At 29.7% G+C, this 22,409-nt stretch overlaps 1 protein-coding gene across 1 annotated transcript in view; it reads left to right on the top strand.

Moving 5' to 3' along the window:
- Positions 1-4,735: 4,735 nt before the first annotated feature.
- LOC100207395 (pregnancy zone protein) overlaps positions 4,736-22,409 on the top strand; it is an 85,737-nt gene continuing 68,063 nt past the window's right edge. Inside the window, exon 1 of the mRNA XM_065816353.1 lies at positions 4,736-5,171. Coding sequence (XP_065672425.1) covers positions 5,113-5,171 — 59 coding nt within the window. The 5' untranslated portion in view covers positions 4,736-5,112. The remainder of the gene's footprint in view (positions 5,172-22,409) is intronic.

Here is a 22,409-nt window from a genome sequence, read left to right as displayed (position 1 = left end):
AATTATCCAATACTGAATACACAACACCTGAGAAGATTGTGAAAAGTGATAATAAAAAAGGAACATGTGGGCGACCTTCTCAATCTTTTGCTTCATCTAGTGAAAGATCAAAGAGGCGAAAGACTCAAGAAGTACGTTCTACTTTTTCTACAGAAGAATTGGCATATGTTGCTCAATTAGTTTAAGCACTTCTGGTTAAGTACATGCTGCTCAAGTTGTTAAAGATGTCTCATTAACAACCCCAACAAGAGCCTCAAAATATATATCCGCTGTTAGTTCACAAAATGAAGTACCTTTAATTTGATTCTCATTTCTCGATCTTTGATCAAGAAAGGAGAATCAAAGCACTCTTATCAACTATCAAGAAATGTAGCTAGAGCACATAAATGCAAATTATACCCATCATACCTTGAATTACAAAAAGCAAAAAAACGTTGTTATCCATCAGTTGTGTACACAAATGTTAGTGAGTCGTGCGCACAGATTCAACAACAGGCTTTACTTGATCATACCACATCTAGAATTATACAACTTCAGGCTGATGTCATTGACACTCTAAATCCGGAAATTCTGCAAAAATTAGTACTTTACTGTAAATGGGGATGTGATGGAAGCAGCGGTCAAAGTGTTTATAAACAAAAACTTACTGAGACTGGAAAATCTGATGAAAGCATTTTTTATACTTCTCTTGTACCTTTACAATTAATACACAACAACCACGAGACGGGTGAAGCAACTATTGTGTGGAAAAATCCTAGACCATCATCTCCGCGATTCTGCAGACCAATACAATTGCAGTTTGTACATGAAGATGTTCAGTCAACATTGAAAGAAGTTACCGACATTGAACTGCAGATTGAGGGCCTTGCACCATATGCTAATGAACAAAATGGAAAATCCATTTCAGTAACTTATTGTATGTCATTTACGATGATTGGCGGTAAAGTCTGTAATGCAGTAACTGGTACCACTTCTACACAACGCTCTTCCTGTGCAAAGCTTCCTCTAAAGAATTTAATGACACCAACAACATTATAAAAATGGAGATTACAACAGATAATTTAAGATTTGGCATATCTACATTGCATGCATGGATTCGTTATTTCGAGTGCTGTTTGCATCTGTCGTTTAAGCTAACAACTGAAAAGTGGAAAGCTTGTCGAGAGGAAGATAAAAAGAATGTGAAAATACGTAAGAAAGAAATACAGACTCAATTTAGGATAAAACTGGGGCTTATCGTTGATCGACCAAAGCCAGGATATGGAAGCTCTAACGATGGAGATACAGCGCACCGCTTTTTTCAAAATGCTGCTATATCTGCTGAAATAACAGAAGTCGATGAAAAATTAATTCACTGATTTCATGTTACTTTGCGGTAATTTCGAGAGGGTTTGATATAGATGATGAAAAATTTAAAGACTATTGTGTAAATACCGCCCATTTATTTGTTGCTTTATATCCGTGGTATTACATGCATACATCTGTACATAAATTGCTGATCCATGGAGCAGAAATTGTAAAGTATGTCCTTTTACCGATTGGACAACTTTCTGAAGATGCCCAAGAGTCACGCAATAAGGACATTAAAAACTTCAGATTACATTATTCAAGAAAATGCTCAAGAGAATCGAATATGAGAGACATTTTTAATAGGCTCTTATTAACATCAGATCCATTTCTCTCGAGCATCAGGAAATTGACCCAGAGACCGGTAAAATCTCTACATCAAGAAGCTATACAATTGTTAAAACAACCTGAAGTCACCAGACAAGAGACAAGGAACGATTTCGATTTAGGTACAAGTGGTTCTACATCAGATTCGAATCGAATGATTCGAACATTGATGAATATGACATACGTGATTTTTGTTACTAGGAATAAAGATTTTATTCTTTTAGGAATAAACAATTTTTTTACATATATGTGAGTTAATCTTTTACCAATTTAAAAAAAAATAATAAAATTAAAATTACAAATTTCTGTTTTTTTATTAATAGTATAAATTTGAAAATAATTTTGCAATGTTTTTGCTCTAATTTAACTCCTGAATCATTAGCAATGACCTTGAAAACCAAACTACATGAGATTTCATATTTTCAACGTATGAACAGTTTTGGCCGCCATATTGGAGCCACCATTTTAAATTTTTTAAATCTGACCTCAGATTCCTAATCAGCGACCTCGAAAACCCATATGTAGGTAATTTGGGAATTTTGGCCACAAAATCAGGATTTCTTCCCACTGTGCGTCGTAAGGCTTTTTTATTTAATTTAAATGATAAAGCAAAAAATACTATGAGTTTATTAATAGTTTAATAACGAGTTTAAATAATAGTTTAAAAAATATTACGATAACAAAAGTATTACGACTTGCTTAGACAGATTTAATAGACATCAAGTGCTACATTCCTAAAATAATACTTTTCTAAAAGTATTTAAAAAAATTTTTTAAACTATTTTTTCAGTAAAAATATATCTGTTAGTTTAAATAAATAAATAAATAAGATAAATGTTTAAATAAATAAGGAAAATGCGTAAGAAAACTATTTTTTTTTACTTTAGCATCAACGCAGTTGTCAAACCTCAAAACAACCTCGGACCTTTTGGTCAGAGCCAGAACAGCGCCACGGCTGCAGTAGGTTTAAGTAAGTAAATACTTGTGCCTAAGCTAACGTTGTTCCGGTTTTTACTTAGGAAAGTTAAAACCGGGACAACGTTAGCTTAGGCACAAATATTTTAAACTTATTAAAACTAAAATTATCATTGTGTTCTCCTACGAAAAGACCGTACAGAAAATGACAAACCTAGCCTAAGCATAATTCGGCACCTAGCTATCAGTGTACTTGGAAGGTTTTGTGTATTGAGTATACTATTATTCGCCTCTTATATTCTTTAAAAGCAACGTCCGCTATAGGCGATGTATGGCATAAACACGCTGCACATTTTTGAATAATTTATATGCCTGGGGGCTTGCCATACACAGCGATATTCAATACGTTCGTGCTTTTACTGGTTTGAAGTTACGTAACTGTTAGCTACACCAAATAGTTTAAAAGACTTATAGTATTTAATTAGATTAGTTAGGAAACGTTCATATTCTAATATAAAATTAAAAAAATATTCCGGTGTCCAGGAGTACCAACAGGCAGGACTCCGGACTTTTGGTAAAAACAGAGACTTTTGGACTCCGGACTCCGGATTCCAACCTCGCATTCCTGGTAACTATCCTGAAAGTAGGTTTTTTTGAAGTCATCTTTTCAATTCAATTTTATCATTTTTACTTTGTGTGGATGGAACTCTTGGCACTAAATATTCGAGCCGTAAATAACCGTAACATTAAAAAGTCTTTTTAATGGACGTTTTGATAAACATGCTTCTCTGTACTTAATGCGAATAAATAAGTAATAAAGTGTAAATAAAGCGAACCACTACGCCTAGGCTTTCAAACAAGTTTACAGTTGACACAACGTTACTGCCAATAAACAATTCAATGAATTTTTTTAGAGAGAAAGAGGGGGGAAGAGTTCGGACTCCCAGGACCCATCCCTGTATCCGCCACTACAATGTTTTACATAAAAATAAGTAAAAAATCACTTTTAAAATAAATCTAAAAAATGGTTTGAGTAGGGTTTACTATATTAAAATTACTACGACTGTTTTAACTAAATGATAATTTGAGTCAATAGCGTAAGGAGGTTTTAATTAAAATGACAACAGTTTAATTAAAGATTAATCATGTCCCGGAAAAAATTAAAACACCAAAACAATTAGAAAAACATTATGATTCAACACTTAATTAAAAACAAGTTAAAACAATCTAAACTTGAAATTCTTTAACAAAAGATTTAGTTCGTTACAGTAGTAATAGTTTAAATCAATATTTTGGCCAAAACCAAACAAGTAGAAGATTGCCGAAACATAGTTTTTGTTTTCCGACGCCGAAAATTTTCGTTCAAAAATTGTGACTTCGAGTCAGATAACAACTTTGGTCACCTTGCTAGCACAATCTACTTAATGATTCAGAACAATCTATAAATGCTATTACTCAAGTAGTTCTTCTACTTAATTGAACAAGCAAATAAAAAATCCTCCCTTTTTTAACTAGTAATTTGAAGATAAAATCAGTCATGCTAAATCTTTGCCTCGTATTAGAAATAAAATTTCTTTACTTAGTACTAGGAAGTATTATAGTATTATATTTTAATTTTAGATAAAAGTTTTTAATTTTGTTTTGGGGATAACGATCAAACACAATTTCGCCTCGTTTGCCATTTTACTCCATTTTTTTAATTGTCATATCATTATTGAAAGAGAAATCATTAAAGAACTTTGTTAAGACAGCTTGCATTTTTCTACTAGTTTTATTTCTATCATAATAAAAACTTACTTATTTTAAATTTTTTTATTTTTGTTATAACTCTCTCCTAACCCTTTAATCACAAAACAAAAAAATTGAAAAACAAAGTGGCTGCGTAAAGAAACAAGTTCAGATTACGGCACAACTCAAAAGGAATAAGGTTGGGAAAGTTTTAAATAGGGGTCGTTCATAAAGGACGTCAAGCTAAGTTTAACTAATGGCATAAAGTAGGAGAACGTTGGCTCTCATGCGTAGAGATTTTTAGAGGATTATAACGACTTATGTTCAATAAAAATTTCCGCGGAAGAGAGCCAATAAACTTCTACTTCTGGTTAGTATTTAAATTCTGAATGACGTCCTTTATGGACGACCCCATAGTGGAAATCCCAGCATGTTTAACAAAGTAAAAAGTTCAACGCGTGTTTAGGAAATTCAAAAAATAGCTGCGACGACAATGGTTTATTGACTTAAATGAAAATTAATATCAAAGGAAAATCAACATGGCAAGCATTGTAAAAGAATGTCAATCATTTAACGATGATTTTTAACATTTTGATCAAATTTAACATTTTACGCACGTCACTCTTTTAATGAATATGATAATTTGTAAAATGTCAATAATAAATCTATAAATAGAGACCCGGCAGACTTTTACTAGCATTTAACTTTTAAAATTCAAATATAAGTCACGTATATAAGCTATGTAAAAAAATAAAAAAGTTATAAACTAAAATATTTAATCAAAAACTTAGCATAATGTGGGTTACACATGTTTTTGCAATAATTTGTTGTGTTGGATTCACTCTATCATCAAGGTACAAAAGTTCATTTTTAATATTGATTTGAAATTTGCTATGATTCGTTTTAATTTTTTGTAATCATAAGACAAATTAGGGATTGTTCGCAATTCAACTTTTGTTCAAAAAATAGGAAAGGTTCATTTGCACTTTTGTGCGGCGATTTGTATTTAAAAAGCTATCTTTTTTGTTTTGTTTATTAACATAAAATATAAATTAACCCTTGGTTAATTTAAATATTATGCAGCCGATTTTATATCTCTCAATAACCATGTGTTAATAACCAGTGTTATCAACCATGATGATAACCATGTGTCAATAACCGATTTTATAGCTCTCAATAATCTGTTAACTCTATTATTATCATCATAATCTAACCGTTTAACCACATTTATCTCAATTTGCCCAATTCCATTTAAAATAGAGTAAAAGGTCAGTTTACCATATCACTGTTTATAACAATTACATCATATTTTTGTTCCTGTTCTTTTAACTTCAGTGAATCTTAAATCTTAAGTAAGTGAAACCTTAGTAAATAGAAAATATAAAAATCCACGTATAGAAAATATAAATTTATTTATTTTTTCATAATAAAACATAATGGTAAATTTAACCGAATTGAATCTAAGCGTACTTCAGATATCAGAATATCGGAATATAGCTCGTAATGTGGCTTGAATGTTGTCTTAAAGTTTATACGGCCATTCTATTATACTTTATTTTTTTGTTTGTTTATGAATCATTAATTTAAAAAAGTTTTTAAATTTTTTGAATTATAAAGTTAATTACTAAAATTAAACATTTAAGTAAATTTGTTGGTAGTTATAAAGTAGAAGTTTTTTTTTATTATTTATTTAATGTTTTATTATTGATCTTCTGCATTAACAAGGTTATATATGGATGACTTAGCGCCAAACCAGCCTATACAAAGAATATGTTGAAATGAGATAATTTGACGCAAAGTTTAAAAGTCTTTAACAAAAGCCACTAAACTGAAAAAATTAAAAGTAATTGCAGTTCAGTGCACTTAAAAATTTTAATTATCGTATTTTGGTGTTTGTAAAGCATCACTACATAAATCATTTTTTAATATAAACTAATTCTTTTTAACTTTGTTGTATAGGCTGGTTTGCGCTTAACCATCCGTGTTAACATCTATCAACAAGGTTATGATAGGAACCTTTTTTCTAAGTGATTTTTACTTTAGAATATATTTTTTAAGAGTTAGTTTAAAGATAGCTCTTTAATATTTTGTATTTCAATACTTAACTGTTTGTTCAATATCATTGGGAATTATATGACTTAATTTAAATTTTCAAAAACTAAAGTTTGATGAGTATTATTTTATTATAACAATTTAATTTTTTCAGAAAATATTTAAAAAGTTTTTCAAAAACCCTAAATAAACCATCATGTCAGCATCAATCGTAACTGATTGTTACTGTCATCATGCTGATCTTTTGTCTAGTATCAGAATAATTTTTTCCGCCTCAGTAAAGAATAAATCAATAAAATTATTGTTCGAAATTTATTACTTAAATGTATATGGTTTTTTCTTTTAAACCTCCAATCCCATTCTGTAAAAATTGTTTGCTCACCACAAACGTTTAAAACGCATCTTTTTTTTTTTTTTTTTTTAAAAAAAAAGTCCTTTAAAACATTAATTGAATGATTTAAAAAGAAAAATAATCACACGTTCAAACTTTTATTGCTACCTAGTTTCCAATTATAACAACAAAACAATAACAAAAAAAAGATAAAATTTAAACGTTTAAACTTTTTAATTTTAATAATAAACCTTTTTTATTATTATTATTATCAAAAATAGGGTTGCCATTGTTTCGGTTTTTTCTCCGGAGGAGAATCAAATGAAAGTTTTAGTTTTTTTAGTTTAAGAGCTACGATCTTATTAAATCCCGGAAAATGAAGCGACCGTGGGTTTAGTAAAAAAGAGGAGATTTAACATTATCCTTTTTTTTCGCTGGCCCTGCCAGCGAGAAAAAAGGCTAATGTTAATTGTCCCAGGCGGATTGTCCTGATTGGCGCCCTTATTAAAATTTCCCAATATTGTAGATGAAGGACCTTTCTTTTATAGGTACCTTCTTCTCATTTGGCACCCCTTGGATATCTGGGCTTTCATTTTTTTTACTCCGCCGTGAAGTAAGGTAGTGGGAAGTGTCTAAAAAAGAGGAAAATGGTCCTCATATCCTTTACAAATAAGTTCATATATTTTTTTGTATTTAGATTTTTAATTCAACAGTAAATTCTTTAAAATAAATACTTTCTCATTAAAACGTGGCATTATAAACGAAACGTTAAAAGTTGAATATAATAGAACACAATATTAAAAACATTTTAATATTGTATTCTTTGTTTTTTTCTATTTTTGCATGTGTTTGTGTTAACGTCACGAAACGTATGTTGCGTCACTAACAGCGCAATACTGCGTTGAATTGGTTAAATGCAATGCAAACAATTTATTAAAACAGTTAAATGCAGCAATAACCTGCAACACTTATCTTTCCTTTTAAATTCAAAGCTGGATAAACGGAAGATCAAAACGGGGCATTACCTTTAAAATCCAAAAAAACAAGATTTTTTTTTAAATTAAGGCTTTTATTTACAACTGAGCTTTTAAACGGTGTAAAGTCATATAGACAAACCTTTAAAAGTACAACATGTTCTTAAAAGAATTATATGACAAACAACATATTTGGTTTAATTCAGTGACGGACCCAATATCAAGTAGAAAGAACAAAAATTTTTCCAGGCTTTTAATATATCCGAATCCTCTAAATATATCCAAAAAATGCCGTTTTAAGTGAAGCAAAAAACATTTGAAAAGAGATTAAATCACAAATTAATGTTACTTTTTCGCCCATATTTCAAATTTTTTTCTCAAAATGTTTAACACAAATAGCCGAATGTTTACTGGATTTCCATGGCTCGATTGATAAATTTTCCGTAAATTGAAAATATGAATGCTTTTCAGAAATAAAATCAATTTGGTTCACTTTTATAACCAGTTTGACTATAATATAAAGTACTGTTATTAACTATATTAAGAATACTAATTTATACCTATATTAGGAATATATAATTGTAAAGATTCGCATTTGTGCAAGTTCTCATCTATGCCAGTTTTTGCAACTGCTTCGCACATATGCCAAACTTTGCAAGTTCTTTTGGCGCAGTTATGCAAGTTTGCACTTATGCCACTGCTTTGCACTTGTAAAATTCGCACTTATTCAGCCTCCTGGTTTTGTTTACTTGGTATTTCAATACCATAGCCCCACATCCTGAAACAGGGTCCCATGCTGGAGCCTATTCGCCCCTCCTTCTCCTGAATGATTGTGCATTCAAAAAAATGAATTTTTTTTTTCTTTAGATAAAAAAAAAGGTAGAAAAACATATAAAGTTTAATATTTAAGAAACCGCTTTTACTTTCAAAATCTAAATAGTTTTTGTATTAATTGAGAGATTTTTGTTTTACAAAGGATTAGATTTTCAAATATTAAAACTTAAATTATAAATTTTCAAAGTTGATTTTTCAACTTAATGAGACTAAAAAAAGTTTTAAAGATTTATTCACTTAAAGGTTTAAGTACTTAACTTCACTTCTATTATGAAATGGTATCGATGCGCTTTGTATATACTTTTAAAACATTACTTAACTCTTTAAATCAAAACCACAAAAATGACCAAACTTGACTTTATTACATTCAACCAAACAAGATAGATAGTTTCCTTATTTGGTCGTCAATTTAATTATCAAAACAGTTTTATTATTTATCATAACATCATTTTTAAATATTAGGGGAGAGTGGGGAGAAGTGGGAAACGTAAATTTTTTTGGGGGTAATTGAAATATCTTTTTTATTTGGTGTATAAACTGATCCAAACAACTTTTTACAAATAAACCTTCTTTTTAGGCACCAATTCAATTCCCTTAGGTTTCCAGCCAATTATAACTAAGTATATAAATTTTTGCTAATAGAGAAACCGTGTCATTGGGGTAAAGTGGGACAAGTGTGAGTAGAAGTGGGACAAACAAATTTAAAACAGCATTTTAATACAAATTATTCAGTAGAAACTGATAAAATTATAAAATCGACTAATCGACATAAAAATGTTCAACATCTTTCACCAACCAAAATAATCAAATGGCGACTGGAAGAAGCGGGGCGTAAATATTTCTTTTGTCTGTCCTACTACACCCTAATATAAACACTTTTTTAAGGTACATTTCAAAATTAGGACTTCTAGTGCACGCAGGGAAACAAAGCAATTTCTGCTAAATAAAGGGGAAGAAATATAATTGTTTACATTAAATAACAGTATATAGGCATCCTAATTAGAAATTTCAGGCTGTCCCACTTCTCCCGCGTTCTACTTCTCCTCACTCTTCCCTACTTTAAACAAGAAATTATATTGATAGTATACCTATTTTTATTGCTCTTTGCAATCAAAATCAGGTTACTGACCAAATTATGTTTAGCAGTTCCATAATCAAGTAAAAATCATGAGAAAAATGCGATAAATGGTTTACATAACGGTTTGAAAAATCTTTTTTCGAACCGTTTGTGAATAAATACAAACGTTATGCTATTGTGCGTGTATTAAGGCGGTCGTCTGGTAAAAAAATCAAAAATACAATTTGGGGGAAAGTTTATTTTATTTTTCAACATAAAGAAGTTATATTTGTATGGAAAACAAAACAAAAACAAAAAAATTACGTTATTTAATGCTGAATCAGCAAAAAAATGGTTAAAGCATCACTTTCTTAAAACAAAGAGTTCTAGCTATCGGTACATCCGTTTTGCATGAAGTTTGGTTTTTTATGCAGGATATATATAAAATTAGTATGTGAACCAGTAAAAATTTATAATTATGTTTAGATCCATAATGGCAGCTTTAGGTATTTGGGGAAATTAAAAAAGGGATAAAGTTCAACAAAAACAAACCCATAATTCCTAAAATGCTCAAAGAACTATTTAGATTCTGGTTCACATACTAACTTATACACAGATGAACAAACCCTGAAAATTTCATTCAAAAATAATTTATAGAAGCTGAGATATTTGCGTTTTAAGTCTGAAATATCACAAACGGAGAAAACCAACAAAATAAAAATAAAATAATTAAAATGATCCTTTAGAATAACTCCTCCTTCCTGGTATTTTTCTTTATCAATAAATCCTTTCCTTATAACTCTTAACTTTTTTCTTTTGTTCTTTACAGTATCTGTTGATTTTTTTTGTATATTTTTGTTTTTTTTACTATCAAATACTAAAGCACGGTCAATAAAATATTTTTCTGGTGTTAAACAAAGATTTTTCAAAATATTAGCTAGAGCTAAATATCCATCATTAAAACTTACTACTGATGAAAACGTACACATTTCTAGTACATCTTTTGAAACAAATGTATTTTTTGGGTATTTCCGCCAGAGAATCTGATTAAATGCTTCGTTAGCATTTTGGCTTGTGCCTTGTAATAGTTAATGAAGTTTTGTCAGCTGTTATAATTGAAGTTCCGTATATTTTAAAGCTCTGTTTACACTATATAAAAGCTTTAGGTTTCTCCTTTCTCAAAAAGGTTATGTTACAAGTTTGGTTATTAGTTTTGGCCCAAAACAACCAAAAATGGTTGTTGCTAAGGGCGTTGCTAAGGGAAAAGGCTAGTACATGTCTTTACAGGGATTAAATTTTTGAAAAATTTAGTTAAAAAGTATGTTTAAAAGTATATATTTTCTAAAAGAGCATAAATTTCTCTTTTAAACTGGACTATTAACAAAAATTTGATTTTTTAAATATTTTTTACCAGACGACCACCTTAATTCGCATATTAAGCGTGCATTGATTTATCAGCCGGGCTTCTTTTACCTACAGGCCCGTGTGCTAGAATATTAACTGCCCCTTCTCTTAAGGAGACCTTGTTCGATACCACATGCTTTTGTTTAATTTTTTATTCTTTTTTTTTTATTCTTTCATTATTTATTTATTTATTTATTTTTGTAGATGTTAAGGTGCTCTACGAAATCCTGATTAACGATATTCATTTATTCTTAAAGAAGTTTATAATTAATTTTTTTGGCAAAACGTTGACGACGTCCAGCCATTTTCGTCAAGACTAAAATATTAAAAAGCTTACAAACGCTTTATTGAATCGTATAATTTTTTTTTTTTTTTTTAAACATTACACAACAGCCTAAAACAATAATATATAAGCCATCTTTATTTATAGTTGTCACCATAAAATTTTTGACTACCGGTTTTTGGTAGGTATTTTTTGTTTTTAGCTAACTAAAGTAAATTTTCTTACCTTCCTTATGTTTGTTACGGAGATCATGGTTGAAATAATTTTAAAAATTGAAGTTTTCATTCGGATTATGAATATTTATGCTTCATTTTAGTAGTTTAGCTTTTCTTTTAACAACACTCATGTCCCAAGAAATTGGACTTAAACTTGTTATGGTGGGGCACAGTTAATCGAAGTACAGTGAATAGGTTGATTCACTATGCCCAATTCATGATCTTAAAGACAAAGTTCATGCATTTTCAACAAACAAACTACATGAAAATGAATTTATTAGTTATAAGTTCTGAATAATAATCTTTGAATAATTTTTTAACTTTTTAATACTTTTATTAGTTTTGTTATCAATAAAATTCTTTTTTTTTCTTCTCAATTTTCAAAATGTCTATTTTTTCGATTTTTTATTAATCTAAATAATAAAAGTGTGCCAAAACTATAGTGTACAGTGTCTTTACTCCCGTATGAGTTGTTACAAAACCACCAACCCCTCCCCCATCCCCCTAGAGCGGACGTATTTTATTGTCGGTCCAGGGCCGACGATACGACGGGGGGGGGAGGCGGTGATACGCCTGCTTTTTTTCTAAAGAACCTTTATTTTTAAGAGAAACCTAGACTTTTTTTAGAAATTCACGATTGTGCCCCTCCACTTTGAAAACCGTGTCGTCGTCCCTGCGATCCCTAATGGTTTTTATTATTACCCAGTAGGAACAATGTTTTTTTATTGCATTACTAGTTCTGATAAACATTTTTTTCTATCAACTTATTGCTGGACAAAATACCAAACAAAACTTTACTTTTGTTGTTATTTATAATAAATCCTTTTTTTTTTTAAATTTAAATTTGATAAATTGGTTTCCAAAAATTTTTTGAAATTTTTGGAAACCAATTTATCAAATTTTGATCAACTGTTTTCTCAAAAAGACTGTTTTTTAAACATTTCGGAATCGCTTTCTTAATTACCTGCATTGGATTAAACAGGTTTTTTTTTTCTTTCTCATACACTTTTTTGTTTTAAATTTAGACAAAAATTTTCTTTTTGTGCTACCGCTGTTTAGTTTATAAAATCTATTTGGGTTTAGGAGTAAAGATCGTGTAATGAATGGAACCCCATCAAATTGAAGAGGTTGAATGTTTTTCATGATCACTATTTCTAAACACTAAGAGATTTTTGGATGAAAATTGAGTTTTAATAATGTAATTTGATCTTCTTAAGAAAATTTTTCTTACTCGACTAGGGTAAAAAAGTAAAATAATGTAGTATTTTTCTTTCCAAGTTCTGGTTGCCGTAATTTTTTGTAAAACATCATTTAACGCAATCATGAACATATAAAAGTTTGAAGTTTACACAATGCTTTGAAAATAGCCATTTTAAACAGGAAAAAATTAAAGTCTATCAATTTAAACTTTCTTAAATATTGTTTTTGGCTATAAAAAAACGCCATTGTGCTTATGTGATGTCTGCTTAACATTTTGTTTTAAAAAAATATTTGAAAGTAAGTGGAGATTTTGTACAACATTATAAAATATACATGATTTAGAAAAAGTTGACTTCATTATTCCACAATAACCGCGTCTGCTACTTCACACAACGATAATCATGGCCACAACCTTCGCCTGGAAAAACAGAATATGTCGAACTGTGCTGAACAATTCCATTATTTCACAAATCATGTCGTAAATAATTGGAATGTTTTACCGTCTGAAACTGTATACATCGTCAACAAATACTCTCAAGAACTTTCTTATTAGAAAAGCATAAAAGCATTAGGCAAACAACATAAATATTCAACCGGATACACCAAGTATCTTCAGCAAATAAGTGCCTGGTGCCACACTTCATTAATTTTAAGACTGAAACAATTGACCTTTCCCCATAAATGCAAGTCATTTTGGTACTCGTATGTACGCGGAAGTAAACAACAAAAATAAATCGAATAAAATGTCAATTCGTCGCGTTAGTTTGACAAGGTTCAAACTGAAATTTGTTATATTAGGAGAATTAGGAAAAAAATCTTTTAACTTTTTAAATTAACTGTTTAATTAAAATTATTTATATTATATTTTTTTTAATTGTTTATATATTCTTTTTTTAGATGATATATAAAAATACATAAATAAAAAAAAAATCAAATAAATATTTTCATTTAGACATTAAAAGAAAAGGAAAAAAAGATTTATTTTCTATTCTCCTAATATAAAAAAAATCAGTTAGAACCTTGTCTAACCAACGCGGCAAAATATTGAAAGAACTGAGATTGTCCCAATAGACTTAGGTGTATTTTATTTCACACCTTTTTTAGTTCAAATTTTAAAAACTATATTATTGGAGTAAACTTTGCACTATATAAGACTTTGAAGAAAGGATAACAACAAGTGCACCAAACAATGTTTTTCAACTAAAAAACAACAACAACAAAAAAAGAAGTCGGGATTTTACATGTTGTGTACCTAAATGCTTTAGCATCTAAGTAAAACATAAAAATTTATTGTTTTATGCAATTCCCAATAAAGAAAATATTGAAGAATAAAAAAAATATTAATTTCTTATAATTTTTACATCCTTTTACATCCTTTCAAATATCTTTTAAATCATAAACTGAAAATAAAATGTATTTAAGCAAGGTAAAATCTTATTGAACCAGTTTTCATTTTCAAATTTAATTGATTGCACAAAAAAGTCTATATTTTTGTATAGAACAAAGTTAATTTTGCTCTTTTCTGTAAAAGCTTTGATACTTTGACATTGGTAAAATGAACTATTTGATTTTTAGTTTTTGTTGTCTATTACTACTTCCATACAAAAAGTTTTATTGGTACAAGCTTTTTGTACACAAAGATTTCTTTTTAAAAAAAGAGCACTTTACTTCAATTATTTTGTAGCTGTTTTAAATAATACACAACCCATCAGGGCTTGAACCAGCCATGACATTTAGGATTTATAACAAGATCACATTTTTTAGCATCACAGTTAACTTTTACTTTAAACTTTTTACGAGTAATATCTTCATTTTCAATACTCCACTAACAAGTTTGTGATTGTAAACTACTATCACAGTTTCTTGTAAGCTTTTTTAACAATGAGTTTATATTTCTATAGTTTATAACTGTAGAAATATAAACTCTTGATGCAGTAAGTTTTTTATTTTGTTCTTCAACCCATTTTTCTTTTTGTACTGATCTTTACTTTCTGATTTAATTTGAATTATTTTCTCAGGATTGATTAACATTATGGCAAGCAGAGCCGTGGCTAGGCTCCCCCACACCCCCAACTGGGGGGGGGGCAGCATTTTTAGGGGCCCTTTTTGTAATTTGAAATTATTTTTTTTGTATTTTTTATAATAAGAATATTTGAATATATATATAGTTACTGTTACTATTAATAAAAAAAAACATGGCTTTTTAAACACGATATTACCAAAATTAAGCAAGCGTGAAAAAAGCAATAATATTTTTCATGTAGAAAAAAAATAAAAAAAATGTTTAACTCCCAAGGTCCGAATTTTATGAAAAACGCGAGCTTTATAAAAATCTGTCAAACCGTTAAAGAGAAACCATTAAGCAGCAGCCAATCGTGCGAAGAAATATATTTCTCTAATTCGCATATTTTATTAGGTGCGAATATATTATTATTTGTATTTAGATTACATATTTCAATGTTTATTTATTTATAAATTATAAATCGTTTTTTATTTTTGGCGATTCACAATTTATCTTGGTAATAATTTATTTTATTACTATGCTATATGTTATTACTTTTGCTTTAATACTATGAAATAAAAAGTCTATTATTTGTTTCAATTAAATCATACGCATTGTTTTTAAAGAAACAAATGTATTAGCATTGGAAAACTGTTACGCTTTGCATTTGTTTATTTTAAAGTTCAAATGATTATAAGGCCATTATCATTGAACTGATTTTTTTTTTGTTATTATTATTATTATTATTATTATTATTATTGTTATTATTGTTATTATTGTTATTGTTATTATTATTGTTATTATTATTATTATTGTTATTATTATGCGTTGTTAGTTTTTTATATTAAAAAAAAAAAAAAAATGAAGGTTTCCAAAAATTTATAATTATATTTCGATAGTATATCACGATATAATTATTGGTATGAAAAAAGTGAAAAGTGGTGCCACTAAGAAAAGAGAAAAAGCTGCAGCCAAGGAGGAAATCGCAAATCACCCCAAGCTAACACATTTTTTGAAACCATTAGGTCAGACTAGAAGTGTTTCGATACCAACAGAAACTACAAATAATTCTGATTGTCATTATTTGAATACTAGAGTAGAGTCAGATAGGTTGAGATGAGAGACTCGCATCTACGTCAGATGCCATTTGACGTAGATGCGAGTCTACGTCAAATGGCATAACAATTCCGCCTATTTTTCTCAGTGATAATCCTTCTGAATGGCCAGATAATGTTTCTGACGCACAGAGGTGTGACATTGTTAAACGTGGTTTCAAAAAGATCGAAATTGATTTTCCATACAATTTAGAAAGAAGACGATTTTCACTGAATTATTATAATCGCAAGATGAAGAATGGAGAAATTTTCGAACGCACATGACTCATATATTCTTTGAACAGCAATAAAGTGTTTTGTTTTTGTTGCAAACTTTTTGGGATAACTTCTTCACCATTCCGGCAAGGAATGAACACTTGGGAAGGCTTGTCAAAAAAACTTAAAGAGCACGAAACATGCAGTGCACATTTCAAGTGCTTTGAACAATGGATGACTTTACGAAAAGGTTAACTGATATTTTCTTTAATTTATTGCTTTGTTACTTTTTTTTTCTTAATTAATTTCTTTTTCCTCAATTTTGGTAATGCAGGCATCGCAAATCAAGCTACCATAGACGAGAAACAACAAAAGTTGCTTCATCAAGAGCAGATATTTTGGAGGGCTGTGTTAGAAAGGATACTAGACATTACCTTATTTCTTTCTGCAAGAAATCTTGCATTCCGTGGTTCAGACACAGCCATTGGTTCAAAGAGCAATGGAAACTTTCTTGGGGTGTTTGAATTACTGGCTAAGTATGATACCGTTCTCAATGAGCTTATGCAAAGAATTCAGGACAAAGAAACCAAGGAGCACTACTTGAGAAATGACACACAGAACGAGTTGATTAGACTTTTAGCCAGGGAGATTGAATCCAAAAACCTTTCTAAGGTAAAAAAGGCAAAATACTTTTCTATTATTTTAGATTGTACGCCAGACGTTTCGCACAAAGAACAAATGAACATTATTTTCTGGAAATGAATCCTAAGGCCTTATATGTTCCATGTGCTAACCATTCAATCTTTTTATTGTTAATGGTGCACTGTCATCCATCAGTGCAATTTCTTTTTTTGGTGTTCTCTCAAGGTTATACACGCTCTTTTCATCGTCTCCTCCTCGATGGGAAATTTTTAAATGATTTAAAATTTTAAATAATTAAAACTTAGGTTATTATAAGTTCATAAGTTCATAGGTTAGTATAAATAATCTTGCTTCATTATACATAAATACGTCTAGCTTTATTTCTTTGTATTTTTAAATAGGTCAACAATGGTCGATGAACGTTTGTCTTCCTTAGCAATGCTGTCTATTGAGTACGCGGTTGCAAGAACATTAAGTTATGAAGGCATAATAAATGAGTTTGCAAGCATGAAAACACGTCGCAAATCCTTTTTTTGATGGTTTGCGACGTACTTCTATTATCTGCGTAATGCATTTACAGTAGTTAAAGAAACTCTTCACTAGTTACTCTATATCAATTTAACAATTATAAAATATATCTAATTGAATTTAGGTGTTAATTAGTCTTATGAACGGCGACGTTAAAATATGCCAGATACCCAGCTATTTTGAAGTAATCTGTAAAATTTATCCACTTTATTTAAAAAAAAAAAAAAAAAAAATTGGGGCCGTAATAGCTATTTTTTTTTTGGGGGGGGGGGGGCCAAATCCACAAGCCACGGCACTGATGGCAAGCTTTCATTTCCCTCAATCAAATTAGGTTTAATTAAATAGTCCAGACAATGTAGAAATTTTTTCACTATAACCAGGCTTAAACTTTTCAACATTTTTTAACTCTAATTTATTTTACATAGTTCTCTTTGAATAACTGATAAACAGCTATTTTATGTTTAGCAGCTCTTCTTTCAAAATATCGTCTGATACTATGTATGTAGATATATGTTGATGTGTTATCGGAAACAGAGATGTTGTCTTTTGACCATTAAATTACATTTTTAAAGATTTTTTTGTTTACATTGCTGTTAACCCTTTAGCGCCCACCAGGGCTTAAAATTTTCAAAAAATTCCAAAAACTTCAAAAAGCAATTGTTTTTTGATCTAGATTATGAATTAAAAAATAAAATTTTAAAATTTCACTAGCAAACCCAATTATGTCATTGTAGCATATCTGCTACAATGGGAATACGAGGAAAAAAATAACAAAAGTTTTATTAAAAAAAAGATTTTGTATTTAAGTATATAAAGAAATAAAGAAATTTGAAAATTGAAACTTTGCTATTGATTTCATTTTACAAATTCTGTTCTTATTAAATAAAACACAATATATCTTATAAGACAGTTAACAACCATTTATACTATAAATATAAACAAATTTTAAATGCCATTAATGGTAGTCATGATAACAATTTCTGTCCTTATTTAAGCATAACCAAACATTGCACTTTTTGCAACGAATATAAGAAAAACCAGTTTTGCATTTCTTACACCGCTGCCGTTTGTCACTATAAGTTGGTAAGTGGTCAAATCCATCCAGACGGATATCTTTTGTAGGATTACTCTGAACAGCAGCAGCTCTTTTGGTTGGTATAGGTATTGCATCAAGAGATGCTCTTCCAGCTTTTCTTTTTACAACAGTTACCAAGCTAGAAGCTACTGCAGCTTGAAAATTTTTTAGAGGCATGAATTTCTTACTGGGGCAAATAATTTTTAAGTCCCGACGATACAAAAACCAGGCATTTGATAATGCAATAAGAAGGGTATGTGCCCATACATATATATACCATCTATGGCATTTTAAATTTGGTTTGTAGAATGAGCACATCATATCCAGTTTGTCAACTCCACCCATATTTTTATTATAAAACTGGACTATATATGGTTGTTTTACCATAATATGTTTGCAGGTTTTTCTATCATAACGCCTTACTGAGTTGATTGGTTCAATACTAGCAAAAGACGAAATTAAAGTAACTACCTTGTTATCTATCCAAGAGACAGCTATGTTATTAGATTTGATGTCAGTACGATAGTCAAACGATCCACGCCCTTGATTTTTTAATTCTTTTTCAGAAGTGAATAGGCATTTGTTAAGGCGCTTAAGGCGAGCTGTTCCAACATACCATATTCTACGCTTTTTTAGCTCATCTAGCAAAGGCAATGAAGAAAAGTAATTGTCAGCAAATATTTTAAAATTATGATTTTTTGGCAAAGTTGAGGTCATTTTAATTACAACAGATGCCCCGACACCATGAGGAGAAACTTCATCTTTCTTTTTTATTTCTTTTCCTTGATATAAATCAAAGTCATACAAATACCCACTGACACCACATCTAGCCCAAAGTTTGAACCCCCATTTATTGGGTTTTTTTGGAAGGTATTGCTTCAAAAATGACCTTCCTTTGAAGGGAACCATTATCTCATCAACTGATTGATTTTCCTCAGGAGAAACTTTTAAGAAATTTTCTCGCAGTTTTTCCAACCAAGGTCTTAATTTCCAAGCCCGATCATTTTTCTTTACTTCATCTGTTACGTTTAGATTGTCAACAAAGTGTAAATAGCGGAGGATAGAAAGAAATCTATTCCTTGATAATATTGAACTTACTCCATCATAATTCATAAAGGTTTCCCAATAAGATCTCACAGATGGTAGTTTTACAAGACCCATACGAAAAAAAACACCAATAAAAGACTCTATTTCATTCGATGTGACAGAAATATTTGTACCTGATGACTGGCAACTATATAAACTAGATTGTTCAGCAATAATGTCTATAAGATTGTCATCAACAAACATTTTAAAATATTCGTATAGAGTAGTAGTTTCGTCCGGAATAGGTTCAATAGGTACCTCTTGAAAAGCAATATCACCAATCAAATCATTATCTAGTGTAACCTTTTTCCAAAGTGGTAAACTTGCTTTTTTTTGTTTTTTGTTGTTGACTATTTTGGATTTTTTTGGGAGTGGGGCTGAAGAGTTGGAATAGAGCATATCATCACGTGTACTACTTTCCTGGGTAAGAGACTCCGATTGGAAAAATAATGTTGTCATTGTTGTCATCATGCACAACCTTAGTATTGCTTACAACTGCAGTTGAAACATCAGATTCAAATTCAGAGTCTGACTCACTAAGATCCTCAAAATCACTTTCACCATCAAGAATAAATGCGAGAGCATCTTCAATATTTAATTTTTTATTTTTATTCATCTAAAGAAGAACAATATATGTGCATATATATATATATATATATATACATATACATATATACATATATATATGTATATGTATATATATATATATATATATATATATATATATATATATATATATATATATATATATATATATATATATATATATTGGTAACAATGTATACTTAAAAAGTCCATAGTAGCATATATGATACATATAAATTCAAATAGCATTTTGTGGTAGTTTCAAAAAGAGAAAACTCTCTTAAATACTTCTAAAACTTACATGTATTATTAATTTACAATAAAATAAGCAAATAAGCTTCAATATTCATAAAAAAAAAGGCAAAAACTTACTTTGAAAATACCTTGCCTGACAACAATCACCCGATTTTTAAAAAGACGATTTTGATGTGTTTTTATGCCTTGATTATCCAATTATATTAACCTTGCTAAATCGGACCAACAAAAATATGTTGTAAATATGCTACAAAAGGTGTTTTTGAGATCACTGTGTTGACAGGGTGGCCATAAAAGGTTTCTGAAGTTATGTAGCAGATCTGCTACACGGGGCGCTAAAGGGTTAAATTCCTCGTTTGTAATAGTACAAATTGTTACATTTGGCGGAATGCAAAGGTTTTTAAAAAAGCTAGAACCAGTAGTAATATTTATAGAGTTAATCATATATTCTTTTACTTATGTAAACTTGTAAAATATATTTCAAAAAAGCTTCTCTAACGAAATTCAACTACAACTGCGTTGAAATATTTGTTTACATTACAATGCAATTATTTTCCTGCGCAGATAATAAGATTTATAAAAATTTTCAGCGTAAATGAAAGAGAGAAAACTATTATCTATGCAAGCCACGAAATAAAAAAAAATAAAAAAAAACAATGAATTGCGAGTTTTTGATTTTTCTGTACATACAAATACCATAATGCATCGAGTGAAATAATAATAAGGGGTCGTCCTAAAAGTACGAACGCTTTTTTTTCGCCAACACCTCCTTCCCCCTCGTATATCGCTATACGATTTTTTGAGTACCCTCTACCTCCCTAAAAGTACCTACGTTTTAAACCTACCAGCCCAATATTTTATGATATTTTTTTAATTCAGAGTAATACTTTATGATATTTATTTTAATTGTCCATATTTTATAATTGACCTACTGCCCCCCCCCCCATCTCATATACGCCATTTGCAGACCCCCTCTTCCTCTCCGAGCGTACGTACTTTATGGACGATCCCTAAGGGCAAAGGTCAATTTTGTTTTTGAAAACATCGCAACGTTTTTGACATTACGTAATTAAAGAAGCGATTGACGTTTATTATATAGTTAAAGTAAATCATTGCGTAGTTGAAAAAATTAGTTACAAAATATAGAAACTTAAACACAAAAATTTCATCACATAAGCTCCATAGCATTTTATTTTACCTAAAAATAATATTTTAGAAAACAAGTTCTTATGCTTGTTTTTATTTTTTAACTTGGGTATCTGTGGCAAAAATAGTTATACAAAAATTGGCAAATATTATGACCTCCTATAATAAATGAAGTAATATGGATATAAAAAAATGGTTTTCCAATCAAATCATATTATAATACTTAAATTGTGCATGTTTTAAAATTACTAGAGATTAGAAACCTCAAACCAAAGAGGTTCCTAACGCGGAACCCCTCAGAACCCTGAAGTTGAGGGATTCTAGAATCCGAATGGGGTCCGAGTAGTACGAGTTCATACTATTCGGTTAATGAATCGTACTATTCCTTAAACTTAACCGAAGAAGAATATTCGCTATTCGACTTTGTTTATTTTTAAATATCGAAGTTAAACGAACTTTGCGGTGCCTAATCAGTGTTCCGAAAACGAAATTTAATTGGTTATCATATCAGAAATTTAATTGGTTATCAGTTTCCGACGAATATTTTATAAGTTGTCAGTATTGTCGTTAGAATCAAAATGAGCACGTGGTGCCATGACTTTAAATATATAAACTTCGTATGTTGACACTTTTAAAATGGTTTATTTATAAATTATAAAATAAAAACTTCTTTTTACGAAATGTTGCTAAAATTATTTCATATAGTAATAAGAGTCTGTCTATATATTATAAATAATAATAATATAATAAATAATAAATAAAATATTTCAAAAACTGTTTGTACTAATATATTTATAATTTTTTTTTTAAATAAATATACAAATTTTTTAACTAAAGATTTCAATAATGTTTATGTTTTCATGTACAATTAATGTTCAATAACTTATAAATTATTTGAACAGAACACTTCAGCAATTCTTTTGCTTCTTTCCTTATGTTTGTTGCTGTACTGCGAGACTCCAAACCTGTTTATTACACTTTTATCTTGGAATGGCAAGATTCAGATGTCTGCTCATTAAACTGCCCTAGGGAAAGGCCACTCAAATCAACAAATGTTTCCAGATGTGCTGTTACAGCATGTACTTTCCAAGTAACCGTGAGCTTTTTACCTAA

This window comes from Hydra vulgaris, chromosome 13 (assembly GCF_038396675.1).
Source record: "Hydra vulgaris chromosome 13, alternate assembly HydraT2T_AEP".
NCBI classification, from domain to species: domain Eukaryota; kingdom Metazoa; phylum Cnidaria; class Hydrozoa; order Anthoathecata; family Hydridae; genus Hydra; species Hydra vulgaris.
The sequence above is the reverse complement of the archived record's forward strand: the minus strand, read 5'-3'. Positions and strand labels throughout refer to the sequence as shown.